Here is a 15773-nt window from a genome sequence, read left to right as displayed (position 1 = left end):
AAGATGACACAAAGTCTAACACTAACCGTTTTAAGAATAAAAAGTAACAACACTATCCGACGTTTCGGAGTCAGACATGACCCCATTATCAAGGTTAAACTGTACTGGAAAAATTCGCAATTTAAATACAACGGGCGTTAGGTCAAAACAAAGACATGCATAAATGGAAATTAAACGATAGTTGACACCTTTTGTATTCTAGCAAAAATTGTAAATATCTTAGTGTCAACTGTCTGACTCCGAAACGTCGGATAGTGTTGTTACTTTTTATTCTTAATACGTTTTCTAAATCGATCCTTCTTAAACTAACCGTTTTGTTGTAAATATGCAATTGGCACTGGATGAATGTATGTTTATAAAAGTTAAACGATTAATTGCGATCAACTAGCGGTATTTCTGCGTTTAAGTTTGCATTTAACAGAGAGTTTAATCACTTCAGTAGTCAGTTTTAAGGATGAAGTGAGCTGCCTTTTCAGTTATTGCAGATGTCTTATTGGGTATTTGCTATTTTTTTATTCGACGCTCAAGGTTTTTTTATAGGTATGATGGTAGAATTTTGCCTGTCAAATAATCATCGATTTTCTTGTTCTTTTTGGTTCATATGTACATCATATTTCTATTTAACTTTTATTTGTCAGGACCCAGGGATATATTCCAAGTAATTTCGTGGAAAGACAAAGTTCGGAGAGTGAAAGGTATGTATCAGTTAAGACTTGACTAAGCTGGTTTCTTTTTCTGGTAATCATTTATGATTAAGAACTACCTTATACACAGCTTTTAATAGGCAAGTCTTATCTTAGAATACTTTAGTTTTTACTTCATGAGTAAATTGACATGGCTTAGCAGTAAGTGCAATTTACATAAGGGTTGGATAAAGATAATTTTATTCCTGTGGAAAAATAGCAGAGAAAGTCGGGACGTTTCAGTTCACTGTAAACGTCAGCTAACAAGAATAAAATGCTAAGTCAACAGCATCCTCATATTTACATTGCGCCCATTGATGTAAATGCGCTGTTTATGTAGAATTGTGACAAAAGCGCAAAGCCGTATCTAAGAATTCTTTAAGGTTTTCGGGGAATATTTGGAAGCAATATGTATCCCTTAACTGTCAGTCCGCATATTGTACTGAATGCAACTGCCGAGGCCAAACTATTATATATCTCAACTCGCTCCAGTTTTTCCAATTAATCTGTACTAGATATTGATATTAACTGAAAAGGATAAAAGTGTGAAACATATGTTAAATGAGGGTCAACCAAAAGGAGACATCGATTAGGAAAACAACAACAAAATAAAGGAGAATACAATGAAAGACACTTAAAAGGGTGAATGAATTCCAGGAGACTAATTTAAACTTGACTTCAGGAAAACGACAACAAATATTTCTAGAGCAGCAGAAGCCCGAATATTCCCCCCGAGCTGTGAGGAGCGGCAGGTCTAAAGCAAGTTTAATTGCAGGACAGGGGGAGGCCACCGCCTTGTCCAGCCAGAAGTGTTCTAGGCTTCTTGGCATGACCTCCTGGGGCTTGCCGGCTTGGACGCTTTCCTGGAGTTACCAGGGTGGAGCAGGCTGGAAGAGGCTAGCCTGAACAAGGCTGAACCAAGCAGGATCATGCTTGCGCTCTGCCTGTACCTAGGCCACTGCTGTAAGCTGACCTGCTAACGACGCGCTGTGGATCGCAGAGGTGGCACGCAGGTAAATCTTGAGTTTCTGGTCCTCTGCGATCTAAAAAGGATACCCTTCTAGCCAAGATCATCTTATCTGAAAGCTTAGCTTCAATATTGGCAAGATGGGAGATTGCCCTAGCCTATGACAGCTTGAGGTCAAGTAACATCTGACCCACCTCCTCCACGAGCTCCTGGAGGAGTTTTGTGGAAGCAACATCAAAGTGCTCAATATAAGACAAAATACTGAGAGAGCGCCTGACCAAGGATTCAATAGCCTTGAACTCCGACGAAATTACAGTTTCAGCTAAGGCTAGTAGATCATGGTCGGCATCCAGCACCTGAGGAGCTTGGGCTTGGCTTGCAAACACGATTACAAATACGGTATGATGAACACGGAAAACTTTTGTGACGAGAGAAAGAGAAGACTTCAGAACCCACCAAACACTTATGGCGAACTTGAAGAGAGTCCTTGGGCTGTTTCAGGACCTTTGTGTCATCTTAGCCACATATTTTTTTGTTAGTTTTCCTAAGCCAGTGGGAAACAAAGTGGGAAGCAGGCAGGGAAGTAATGTTCCGCGCCTCCCCCTCAGCAGACACCTGCAGCTGCTCGTTCATGTTGCAAAAGCTTGCAGTAACGTCCCTCTGTTTTTACAATTGCAGTAAACCACAAACGTAGGAAACTTTTTCAGAGAACCCGTGTGGGAACACTTGAGGCCGTCACAGGTAGAGTTCCACATCAAGATAAATGTTCGGAGGAGATTTAGAACGTGTTCCTTGAACACCGGGGAAACCCGAGTACGCGGAGAGAAACCTCTCAATGCAGAATAGAGAACCAACAAACTCAACCCACATATGACGCCGAGTCTATGCCACATTGGTGGGAGACGAGTACTTTCACCACTGCGCCATCCCTGCACCCCACCACGAGAAGAGCAAACACTTGGACAACTCTGGCTCAAGGACAAGCCTTTTAATTGACACGTCCCAACTCTTCCCTAAGAGAATGGACTAGGGCATTGTTTTCCTTGATCTGTCGTTGCATGTCAGCGATAACACCAGGCGGCATGGAAGGTGAGTGAGTTCCGAAGGAACCCTCCACAACGCTCGGCGGATCAACATCCCCTGTGTTGTCAGGAAAGCTCCTTTCCCCTAAAATACACATATTATTGAAGAAAAAGGGAAACCGGAGAACAATAAGAAAAGTTCGAAAGGCCACCGGACCGTCAAACACAGTGAAGATAAATCAAGATGGCCGACCAAAAAAACGAGTAAGAAACACTAGAAAGTTTCAAAGCAAGAAACGGAAAACAAAGAAACGTCCGTAGGGCCGATGAAAAAATTCCAAAACAGGATTCTTCAAAAACAGGAGGTTTCTGGTGCTGCAGGACAAACAAAGAAAGTCACGTAGAAACTCGAGCAACGTCAGCTTCGAAGCGCGCACAATCCAAAAGAGAAGGTAGGAGGTCCAAGCCTCCTGGCTATGGCTTGTTCACATCCAGGAATATTTTATTTCTCATTGTCCTGGTGCATAATGTTTGCATTATTCCCTTTAAAGTTTAGGCTACGTTTACGAAATAAATAAAGAAAATGTAATATTAATTTAAATAGTGAGTGAGACTGTTAGCACCCTTTTCCCGAGCAGATACAAGAATATGTTATCTCGACATTTGCAATTATTCACTGGATTCAAAAGTCAGTCCTAGAATGTTTCAAACGCCACAATGAAAATATGCTAAACATCGATTGTAAAGCGATTCACCAAAATTAAGAACGGATAAAATGACAATGACCCTTTCCTAGGGAAGTAAGAAGTAATAACTACTTACAAGATTTTTCTTTCTTGATCCGCTTAAACGATAAATAGCTCCCAAAAGTAAACTTTTTTCACAAAATCACAACACCATGTGCTCATTTGGGTTATATGATCCTTTTTGTACTATTCAGGAAATGTCAACAATGTTCCCACATTTCCTACCCCTCAACGACTGCTAAAGTAGTCTCAAGCACTCAGATAGCTATACACCAATGCAAACTCTGAATATCCAGCCTTAATTTTGCTGTTCCTGTCATGCTTGCGTTTTCTCTTCTGTTGAGTTCAACAATTCTTCCTCCAACACACAAAGTTTTGGGATATCCCTGCGGTAGGACGCATTCGCAGTTCGCAGAAGAACTTGACGTATTACACCGTCTCTGTCAGGGTAGGTTTCTTAGAACAATGCTTTAGACCACTGACCTCGGGGAACGTTTCCATCCTTCATGAGAACAAGGTCTCCAACCTTAAAGTTTGGTCTTTGGTTCAATTACTTTTGACACTCTTGCGAAGTGAGAAGGTATTCTTTAACCCATCGTTTTCAAAACTAAAACACCTTGACTGGAACTTGTCTAAGCCTTCTCTAGGAGCCAAGCTAGGGATCTGAAAGAGAAGTATATGATAAGGAATTAGGGCGTTTAAGTCACCCAGGTCACTTGATACTCGGGTGATTTTACTGCTGTTGAGTATCTTCTCCACTTCTACGAGGAAAGTTGCCAGAACCTCATCGTTAACAAGATGCTCGCCTATCAAGACACAAAGAATTTTAGAGACAGAACAAATGAGTTGCTCCCGTAACCCTCCTTGGTGACTGGTGGCAACAAGGGGATTGGAACACCACTGGATGCTCTTAGGTTGAAATTCACGTTCAATTCTCTCTTGGCCCCAGATCTGTAACGCCTTTACGACTTCGGATTCTGCTTCTCTAAAGTTCGTGTCATTGTCGCTATAAAGGAATCTTGTTGCACCTCTTCTTCCAAGAACCGTGTAAGTGCATCAAGGAAGCTATCTGTCAACAGATCGTTGGCAACTTCAAGGTGGACGGCACAAGACCTCAAACAGGTGAAAATGCATCCGTAGCATTTGTGAAACTTGACTTTTTTGAAGATCTGGTCATCGGCCCTGTGCGGACGTATAGTGGACCAAAATAATCGATGCCTACAGCAGCGAATGGATACATGAGTTGATGGCTGTCGAATGATACCCTGACCACAGGAGGGGTGCTGTAGCTCCGGCTACGGCGTTCCGACGTTTACATTCACGACATCTTTTCAATACGCGGTTGACTGATGAAACGCCTTCCACAATCCAAAAACGCTGTCTCGTTTCAGCTAGCACTTGGAAGGGACCAACATGACAATTAGTAACATGGAAGTGGCGAATAATTATTTCTGTGATGCGATGATTTGCGGGTAGGATCATAGGGGCCACGGTAATCGCAGGGTGCTCTGTTTAGCTCGGTATAGCCCTGCATATATAGCCCTGTACGATCGAGTCTTCCTCCTACGTGCAAGATGCCATTTTTTACGAAGAACCGAAGCTGACATCGGCTGACGTTGCCACTGGTAATGCTCGAGGCTGTCGAAAGGAATGACTTGCATCGATAAGCCAGGCCACAATTCTATTTAATTTCTCCCATGAGGAGTACCTTTTGAATAACGAATTCCAGAAGTCTGCTTCTACAAAAGAGGCATTGACAGTCATCATATGTTCTTTCGTCATCATTTGTTTAAGTCGCAAATCGTCAGGCTGTAAGTGCTACTCGTTAGAATCCTGCCACAGAAAACTTGGAGAGTGTTTCTATATTTCTAGTTTCTCAGCTTCGAGCGCCACTCGGCGGGGTCTGTTCCGATCTGATGTGACGCCATTATGACGGTTCGGATCCTTCCCCTGATGACAGCAATACGGTTTGCAACAAAGGTTACAAGTCTTCTGTTTTCGTTGAAAACAGACCTTAATACCATGGTAGAATCCATCATAAAGGTTACACTGTTTATCTCAATTTGACCTTCTAATTTCTCTCTCAATCAGTTGCAGGTTGCTCTTGAAGATGTTTTGTCGTTTTTACTGCCTGATCGGTTGTTGGGAATGACTTGAGGAGGTCATCAACATAAAAATCTCGCTGAACTGCGTCTGTTGTCTCTGGAAAAAATTCTTGTCTGTGGTCAATAGCGATTTTTCTCAAGGCAGAGCCACAAATGCTATGCGATGAAGTTTCACCGAAGATGAGCACCAATATTTGGTAGATTCATAGGATCTTTGCTCAGATCTCCATCTGGCCGCCACAAGTAGCAAAGTGCACCACGGTCTTCAGGAGCAACAAAAACCTGATGGAACATTCTTCTGATGTCGGATGCTGCAGCTATGCTATGAACCCTAAAACGTACGATCACCCGTATCATGGAAATTTTGTTTTCTAGTCCTTGAAGCAATTGGTCATTTTACCATTGGTCTTGCAAGCAGTAAAACACCACGCTTGGTTCATAAGGCTGGGTGCCAAACTGCATGGCGTGGCAGATACAAATGCAAATCGGTTTGGCGGTTTTAACCTCCTCGTTAGGAAACGATCGGCAAGGTGCCCATGGGACATCGTATCTTTCTCCATCTTCTTTTTCAGCCAAACAAATTTACTCTTGGCTGCTGGAAGACTATCCGAAGGTTTGGTAACTTCTGCCGAAATGAAAGTTTCAGTTGGTGTCCTCCAACAAGTCTTGGTGACTCGTCCAAAAGGCTGCCCATTCTTTCTAAGATATTGTCTATGATATCCGGACGGTCGCTTACAATAAGAATGGTCAACTTCCTTTCATCTATTCTGGCAAACTAATGCCGTTAAGGTGTGGCCACTTCTTCAACTCCTCGTTGCTAGGCAAATTTGGGTACTAATAGAGATGCTTCCAATGGTCAAAACATTGTCAAGCAAGAAATTTTTCTCTCTATCGAAGCTTTCGATGTTAATTGAACTCTGTGGCCAGACTCCTTCTTTCCTTCTTCTCGTAGTTCACTGTAGTAATCGTGTAATCGACGGGATCACTATCGACGGGATCACTATCAATAATATTTTCTCAGACACGGTGTTGTATCCGTGCCTCTGTCTATAGAAAGGCATAAGTTGTACTTTGCTTGACACCTCAAATGCTGTGGTTGTTTTGGAAGAAGAACTTGTAGGATCACCAGTCATTAGTTCTTTGGTATTTACTTCACCATCTGAATTGCAATGTCCCCCTTTCTATTCAAGGTCTATCGGGTGAATGAGTGAATGATGTTTTCTGCCGCATCCCTTGAGCTCTCAAGGCATTTTAAGGCTACCGACGGTGTATAACCACGTTTTCTCCCACAATCACCATGAATAGCCATAGCCGTAAATCTCTATGGTGTTCTTTCCTCTATATAAATGGTTGTTCCTTCTTCTGTTATTGAGTCGCTCTCCCTGAGTTTGTACAAACTTCAAGAAGTCTGCAAATTCAACTTGGCCCTTTAATTGGATAATGTGTCCTGCCTTGTGCGTCCACTTTCTCTTCAAGCTTTTTTCCGGTAGTTTCCCATAAACATAGTGATGGTATCTCCATTGTTCAATCGACTTGTGTACCCAGGACCCATACTTGTTAAAACTTGTGAAGCGTTTCTCCATTTCCTGGCAAAGTCCATCAGAGTGGAAGCATCTCCTCTTTTCAGGTTGATTTCTCGGAATCATCTCCTATGCGCACCTGCAACCCTATGTCGTTGCCCAAAGTTTTTTAACAACGCCTTCCACGCCTCGCCATACCTCTATCCTACGGGTAGATTGACACAACTCTTAATGGCTTCCTTACACACTGATAAAGCAGGCAGGTCAGTCGCTGTGAGTCATCTTTAAAAAACTCTGCATATTCAGCGGGATCTCTGGATAATTTCATTAATTTTATCTTCGGTAATGAAGGGCCAATCCATGAACTCGAAGGTGTTTGATGCTGAGGTGTCGTGTGTGTTGACTGCTTCGTCAAGTTTTGAATCGTTTGCAACAGAGTCTTTTCAAGAGGCGAACAACTGACCTAAGAGAATGGTAAGGCACTGATGGGGGATAATCACCTGAAACCACGGGGTGCTGGTGAAGTTGCTGGTCTAAGGAAGGTGGTAGAGGTCGCTTTACTTCATCTACCATGAGAGTACTTTCTGTCTTCCTAGATATTGGTGTTTTCTGGCTTGCATTCAATTTTAATTCTGATATAACTCGATCATAAATTAAACGGCTGCCAGTTTTGTGAACATTTCCTGTTTTGTCACTTTTTACCGCTGAAAAAACTCAGAGACAAAATCGGAAAAGAAGAGTCTAGAGGAGTCTTTTTCAAAGTCAACTGCAACGACAGCACCAGCGTTTTCACTGACAACACCTCACTGGCGCACAATAAACATACATATCAAAGAACTTGTCAGAGCCAATGCACCATATTGAGACTAATACACTTTCTATCAATTTTAATTCTGAAAGACTGATTAGGCTTTAGTTTGTATGTGTTAGTTTTAATTAAAATTAAGGGAAGATTTTTGATGTTACATCTAAACTTGCTTTTCACTCTTCTTTTGAACTACAACAAAGGCTTAGTTTTTTTAGTCATATCCATTACCAGAAATTCGGGTTATCGATCAAATTTCTTCTGCACTGAACTTTAAAAATGGCGGCCCACGATTGCAAAGGATTGTATGAGATAAAATAAAAAAATTCAAATATCATGCATATTAAGATAACTAGCCTGCTTCCCTTGATCTCAACCGAACAAACACTGTTTTGTTGTTCTCGCAATATAACTTTTTAGGTGTTTAATGAAAGATAAGCTCGGACAAATCGCGATTCAAAATTTACCCGAAAACGGTCACTTAATGTCTCATGATCATGTGCTCTCCGGCGGGTCTAATTTGCAGGTCGCAGGTCGCAGGTCGCGGGTTGCAGGTCAATGTTTCACTAATACAGAAAGTATCCTAAACTTCATAAAAGCTAACCTTAGGCCTAAGGTTAGCTTTTAAGAATGTTTAGGATACATTCTGTATTGGTGAAACAATGACCTGCAACCCGCGACCTGCAACCTGCGACCTGCAAATTAGACCCGCCGTGTGCTCTCAAATTTCGGTAAATATTGCTTACCGAAAACTCCATTTTGGAGAACCAATCTTGCACCTGGACATCTTCCCTTGATCTCCATCGCTTCGTGACAAATTTATGTCACAGACTTGGTTGCAAATATTCCGTAACTCGATGAAAACCTTCGGACAAATTTAAAGGTTTGATAGTGAAATATTTGGCCTCTACACTCTTGACCGCCATTGTGTGACTTTGTGCGAATTTGCATTAGGAATTGCTAAAACGTCCGACCATGCATTTTGTCTCTTTCTGCACTGTTTTGGAAGCCATGTTAAAGCACATGTAACCAGGCAGTTTTAAGATTAAATCCGCTGTGTATTGACTTGGCAGACTCGCTTAAATGTAAACAAAAAGGTTGCGAAACCGGAACGAATATACTACATCGCTGTGTCAGCTGCAACGCTATTCTTTTGCAAAAAATTGTTAAGAAAGTCAATTTAGAAAATAATGTCCGACTTCTTGAGCGATCGCGAACGGCAGAAAACGGATGCCAAACTCCAAATTAGTAGCCCTCACAAAAAATTCAAGAACCGGAAGGATGTCGATGCAACCAAACTAGCTCTGTCATTTTTTGCTGAAAGAATAGCATGGAAAAGTCAGTGATAGAAATGATCCTGAAGCAACTGCCCCTGATTACATCAGCCTTGCCAATGATTTAATTCCGGGACATTGCCTTTAACTCGAATAAATGGCAACTTAGCTAACTCCTTATTCGACGATTTCCGCTTGCTGACAAGTCTCTCCACTTGATATAGTTTTGCCCCGGGTTTATATTTTCATTTTCCTGTAGAAACTGGTTCAAAATCCGCCGAAGAGAGATTATTCAGTGCGATATAATTTACACGCTTCGAACTGATCTCGCCATGTTTTTATTACGTAATCTAATACCTTTGTGCATGCTCTGTTGAACTTTGAGTACACTGCAGTCAGGAAGTATCCCGTGAACGAAATGACTCCGATTTCTGGTAATGTCAAGCTCATTGCATGTAAATCAATACAGGAAATCTGTCTATGTGCAATATTAATTGCTAGTCTAATGATTTTATTTTTTAGATTTAATTTATTCAGACTGTTAAGTTGACGGCCCCTCTGGGTTCATGTTGGTTGTCCTCGGTGTCAACTGTCAATTTAAGAAAATGGTTCAATGTCCTAGCTCCTATGAGTCTTCTATAGCTCAGTGGAGCCTCGAACTAGTAATCGGAAGGCCGTAGGTTCGACTCGTATGAAGGAGCACTCGGATTTTCCCGAGTATCCCCGAGTCGCCTCGAAAAGTAAATGCCTTCATTTCGTTCACCTGTCTTAACATACTTCAGAAAGTTCTTTTGTCGAAGCGATAAAAGAATTAGATAGTCTTCGGTAATTACTTGACATTCTCTGTCTTTGTTATTCTTTTGACGCACGATTTTGGAGTTAATACACTTAAAACTTAAAAATGTGTATATCTATAAAACCGCTTTAAAAACCGCTATAAATTTCCCTGAAAACTCAGCCTCGTCAGGCATGTTCCGCCATCTTGGATTCAAGATACTCTGGTACCCAGTGTATGATGCTCCAAGTGTCTTGACTAGTCCACAGACTTCATGTAAGGCCTCACATAGGGTGTCTCACGCTCCTCCTACGTCAAATATTGACTCTAGGAAGTTTTATATAATTTCATTCCTTCTTCGTGTTGATGAGAGATCCTTTCGCCACTCGGTTGATTCTCACGCTCTCTGCTATTTGCCTTAACATGGCATCATTACCATACACTCCAGTCACAGACATTTTGAACTCTTCTCGTTCCTTCCCATGCTTTTCTACGCAATGTTTCCATAATGCTGATTTCTCGTCTCGATTCTCTAAGCCCCCCGCGTGTTCCGTGCCTCTTGTATAGGCATTTCTGGCTGTCTCAACAATGTACCTATTTTCGCATCCCTGGCACTCAATCTCGTACGTCACACCGTGTGCATTACATGGACCTTTCCCAGCTTGTGGAGCAATCTGGACAAGGTAGAAAAAGAGGGACTGAGGTCCCTAAAAGAGAAGTTACAATCTAAAGAGGAAGTTATATTGCAAACAGACAAATCCGGGCGCTTCTCGGTCGACCAAGTTGATAACTAGTCCGCTTGCGAGAAACACACAGATGGAGATGTTGATGTTACTGAGGAGGAGTAAAACAGACTGCAACAAGTAATCAATGCCCATGCCGTATCATGGGTTCGTATGCTGAGTGCTGGTGCTGAGAATAATGAGCAAACAAGGATTAAGAACAACATGATAGGTACGGATAGCCCGATTCCTCCCCTGTACGGATTGCGAAAAGACCACAAACCGTGTCAGGATAATACAGCGGCCCCCCCCCCCCCCCCATGTTAGACCCGTATGTGGTGCAGCACCGAGCTATAGCAATAGACTGTCACACATGGTTAGCACTCATACTAACAGAGTTGTGGAAATCAAAGGAGGACAGTGCCGTGTGTATTAGTACAGAAGAGATGATAGCTGAGATGAAGAAGGCGAAGAGTGTACAAGTCGACAACGATCTAGTGGTGGGATCGGCGGATGTGAAGGCGCTCTATCCAAGCCTGGACATGGACTTAACGATTGAAAAGGTTTGCGATGTCTTCTTTGAGAGTGATATTCAGGTAGAGGGAGTAGACTACGAAGAGGTTAGGCTCTACCCAACGATCAACATTGAACCGGAAGTGCTTCAGAGGTCGAATATAGCCGATGTGTGTCCCACTAGGAAATCCAAACGCGGAAGGAAACCAACAATAACAGCAAGTGGTGCGGAGGAGACGAAAGGAAAACCTTTCAAACCGTGGAATCCACCTAAAAAGCAAGCCGATGAACATACCAAGAGGTTAATGCTCACAGAAACACTACGCGTGGCATTGTCAGTGATCATGAAGAACCATGTATACACGTTCAGTAACGAGATCAAAAAAACAAACAAAAGGCGGACCGATCGGCCTGAAGTTAACTAGGATCTTGGCGCAAATATTCATGATCTGGTGGGACCGAGAATTTGCATGCAAGCTTAAGGACGTTGGAATAGTACAGAAGATGAACCAGAAATATGTAGATGACATCAATGTTGCTGCAAAAGCAACTGTACCAGGACTGAGGTACGTGGAAGGAAAAATTATCATGGACACCACTAAGGTTGTGGAAGACGAAAGACCAGCACCAGACGTAAGGACTATGGAGCTGATAAGGCAGGTTGGAGATGATATCCATCCATCGATAAAGCTTGAGGTCGACTAATCCAGACAAGAAGTTGCCAATCTTAGACTTAAAGGTCTGGGTTGAGCAGGGAGAGAGGGAGATCCAAGGGTCAAACCAGATGGTGTCTGTAATAGTGTATGAATTCTACACAAAAGAGATAGCATCTAAAGCATTGATCAACGCAAGATCCGCCATGTTTGCGAGCGTGAAGAGGACAGTGCTGTCTCAAGCGGTATTGCGTGTGCTATTGAATTGCAGCCCACTTCTACCTTGGGCAAATGTAGTGGGGAAAGTCGAGGAGATGGTTCTGAGAATGCAGTATTCGGGATACAACAAGAAGTTCAGGTATGAAGTGGTTGACTCCGCTGTCAAGGCTTACAGAGCAAGACAAGAGGCTGAACTGAAAGGAGAGAGACCAATGCATCGATTAAAAGGGTGGAGAAAAGACGAGAGAGAAGCAGAAAAATCTGGAAAGAGAGATGATTGGTACAAGAGAGGTGGAGACGAAGCGGTTATATTCGTTCTTGCGACACCTGGATCGCAACTGCGGAAAAAATACCAGAGTGAAATCAGAAACCAGGGGTATAAGATAAAGGTGGAAGAGAAGACAGGTACAACACTGAAGGAAGTGCTACAAAAGTCCAATCCGTTCAAACAGCGAAGGTGTGGGAGAGAAGACTGACTGGTTTGTAAACGAGCTGGGAAAGGTCCATGTAATGCACACAGTGTGACGTACGAGATTGAGTGCCAGGGATGCGAAAACAGGCACATTGTTGAGGCAGCCAGAAATGCCTATACAAGAGGCACGGAGCACGCGGGGGCCTTAGAGAATCGAGACGAGAAATCAGCATTATGGAAACATTGCGTAGAAAAGCATGGGAAGGAACGAGAAGAGTTCAAAATGTCCGTGACTGGAGTGTATGGTAATGATGCCATGTTAAGGCAAATACCAGAGAGCGTGAGAATCAACCAACTGGCGAAAGGATCTCTCATCAACACGAAGAAGGAATGAAATTATATAAAACTTCCTAGAGTAATACTTGACGAAGGAGGAGCGTGAGACACCCGATGTGAGGCCTTATATGAGGTCTGTGGACTAGTCAAGACACTTGCTGCATCATACACTGGGTATCAGAGTATCTTGAATCCAAGATGGCGGAACATGCCTGACGAGGCTGAGTTTTCAGGGAAATTTATAGCGGTTTTTAAAGCGGTTTCATAGATATACACATTTTTAAGTTTTAAGTGTATTAACTCCAAAATCGTGCGTCAAAAGAAAAACAAAGACAGAGAATGTCAAGCAATTACCGATGTCTTAACATATTTTCAGTACAATTGCCAACACGCTCCATTTGGACAGTTAAGGTACCAGCTGTGAGTACTCATGGTACGCACTCCTGCCATAGGTCAGATGAGTACTAGGTTTGCTGATTTTGATGGCACATTAACCTTTTTTCACCTCAGGCCGATTCCCCATTGCGGATAAAATCATATGGGGTTAAACAGAGTAGACAAGGCAGCTCTTACGAGGGAAAGGGTTTAGAGGCTTTTCAGAACAAAAACTATGTTTGTTTTAAGTGAGGAGATTTATCCTAAGAAAGAAAAGCATTTGGTGAATATTAAAAAGGACCTTCCATAATGATAGCTTTCTATATTGCAGCTGGTTCCAACCAGAATTAAATCGAGAGACTTCTACGGCTGCCTTGAAGGAAAAGGTGGATATTTTTATATGTAATTTAAGGCTACTCCAAATCTTCGCGGTCTATTTTTGCCGATTTTTTTTTTTTTCAAGAAAAGAGAAAAGTCCTTGGATAGCGACAAAAGCTAAGCCAGGACCCAAGAAGAATAAAACAACTGATCTTTTCAACAACAAAAAAAGGAAAAATCTTGGGACAGCAATAAGGTTCGTGGTTTGATCAACCTTCGTAGATTTCCCAAGAAATGTGGAGAAGGCAGTCAGCTCTTCCCCTGCATCTTTACCTGGAGCAGTAGAAAAAAATTGCACAGGCCAAGTTGAACACTGTTACAAAGAACGGAATTATGTGGAACGTTCACGAAGGTCAACGTCACGCATTTTGTTGTTGCAAGAATTTCTTAGAACTGTGACTCATCAGTTTCAAAATAGTTTGTGCCTCGTAAGTTTAAGAATAGAGTTTATTGTAATAGCTGTAAATAGATACTTTTGGAAACTTCTAGACCCTCTTTGGATACTTATATAAGCGGCTCTCAAGTCACACAATCGGTTGTTGTTGTTGTTGAGATTCGGGACTTCGTTCCCTGTCTGTGATTTCCGAGTGCCAAGTGAAGGGATTTCCCCTTTCGTGTGTGATTTTGACATTCTGCTATCAGGTATACAGTTGGTTTTCGGGGAGCGCGATACTGTGAAAGAAGTCTTCAGTAGGTGTCGTCAAAGAAAAGGACAGTGCTTTGCCCGTGGTCAGATAAGCGTAGAGAAGTATTCAGTTAATTGCACTGAGATTGTACTAAGAGAAGTAGCTCGCTCGGGCTAAGTTGTCTCCCATTGTTTACAGTTAAATTAATTGCTTTTCGTGGAAATAGCGAGGTTATTATCTTTCTGCCGGTAATTAGTTGCCTTAACAACACACCAAACCTACCCGGTTGGTTTCATGTCGGCCACTAGTGCTTCCCCGTAATCTCGCTCCTCGGTTTCATTTTCCGTCGCCTTTGCAATTTTCTTACCTTTGGTTTTCCCCACAGTTGTTGCCACTGGAAAATAGGCGTGAGGAAGCTAACTAGGATAACACTTTGCTCCCGCGGAGCACCCGCATTTTGCTTGCTGTGAACTTCCGGGGTCCTATCATATCAGTGGCTGGCGGCTCATAGTGTGAGCGCGTTCTTGACATAATTCTCAGAGAAGGCGTGACATGATTGTATTTCTTTTGAAGGCGAAAACTCGCACTACGATTTTGATGGCATGCATCCTCTTACCATGAATTAATAGGGTATGTAGAACTGACGGATTTCCGTGAAATTTGGCTGAAATGTTCAATAAACAATTAGGAACAAAAGAGTGTCGGCATTTTTGCTCAAACCAAATACTTCCCTTGTGGCGGCTTCGGAACGCAACACGTTTCGAAATTTTTTAATAGTCTAACTTGACAGACCTATAAAAAGAGAACCAATGGGAATACGGGAAAGTGCTCACACACTTTGAAAGATTGATGCTTTGGCACTGACACTCTGCAGTTACATTTCATCAGCGATCACGTTTGATACCCGATTAATTCAACGGAATGGCGCTCGGTCATTTTACTGTTTACCGGCTTCCTTCGTCTTCACAAACAGATAAATAAAACGATTATATTTTGTTCGAATTCTGCATTTATTAACCTTTGTATTGATATCTAGTTTGTGGTAATTTCCTTTAAAACATAGCATGCGAACGCAGACGTATTTCCGGGGGTCGTGTCTCTCCCCCGAAAAATAGCGTCTGCGAAACCGAGCTGCAAAAACGATTTCTGTGAAGTAACTACTTTTGTTTTTTGTTTTGTTTTTTGTTTTGGCCAATCGCGTTGCATGAGAGAACAGAGAGTCGGGTGATCTTCGCGCAATTCGTTTTGTCTTTGTTACAAGCGAACCGACTATGAGTGAAACGCCAAAGAATGCAGTAGCGAATGTTGCATTCTTTGACGGACAAAATGCTTGGTTGCAAAGGAGAAGATAAATACATTGGGTAAAAGTGTTTTGGACATCTCTTTGATACTTCGAGCCGATTTATATGGGCTAACTGCCACACGAAATGTTATTATCGACCGATACGATACGAGAAAGGCGTACGTAAAGTGGACGAGCTTGAGGACTAAATTAAAAAACAGTTTGACGGTGACATTGCTCTCCGAGTTAAGAGAGCGGCTTAAGATTAAAGCAGCGCACTGGAGGCGAAGAAATGTCTGAGTTTTGGTGACGCTTGCTCGAATGTTTTGCCGTGGTGAACATATCTAGGAAAGCGGCCAG

General features: G+C 42.4%; 1 protein-coding gene across 1 annotated transcript in view; it reads left to right on the top strand.

Annotated features, from left to right (window-relative positions):
- Window positions 1-15773, top strand: part of LOC138054068 (tyrosine-protein kinase BTK-like) — a 164773-nt gene that overhangs the window by 77793 nt on the left and 71207 nt on the right. The window contains exons 8-9 of the mRNA XM_068900578.1: window positions 639-695; window positions 13459-13513. Of these exons, the coding sequence (XP_068756679.1) occupies window positions 639-695; window positions 13459-13513 (112 nt within the window). The remainder of the gene's footprint in view (window positions 1-638; window positions 696-13458; window positions 13514-15773) is intronic.

Source organism: Montipora capricornis, chromosome 6, assembly GCF_036669925.1.
Source record: "Montipora capricornis isolate CH-2021 chromosome 6, ASM3666992v2, whole genome shotgun sequence".
NCBI lineage: Eukaryota > Metazoa > Cnidaria > Anthozoa > Scleractinia > Acroporidae > Montipora > Montipora capricornis.
The sequence above is the reverse complement of the archived record's forward strand: the minus strand, read 5'-3'. Positions and strand labels throughout refer to the sequence as shown.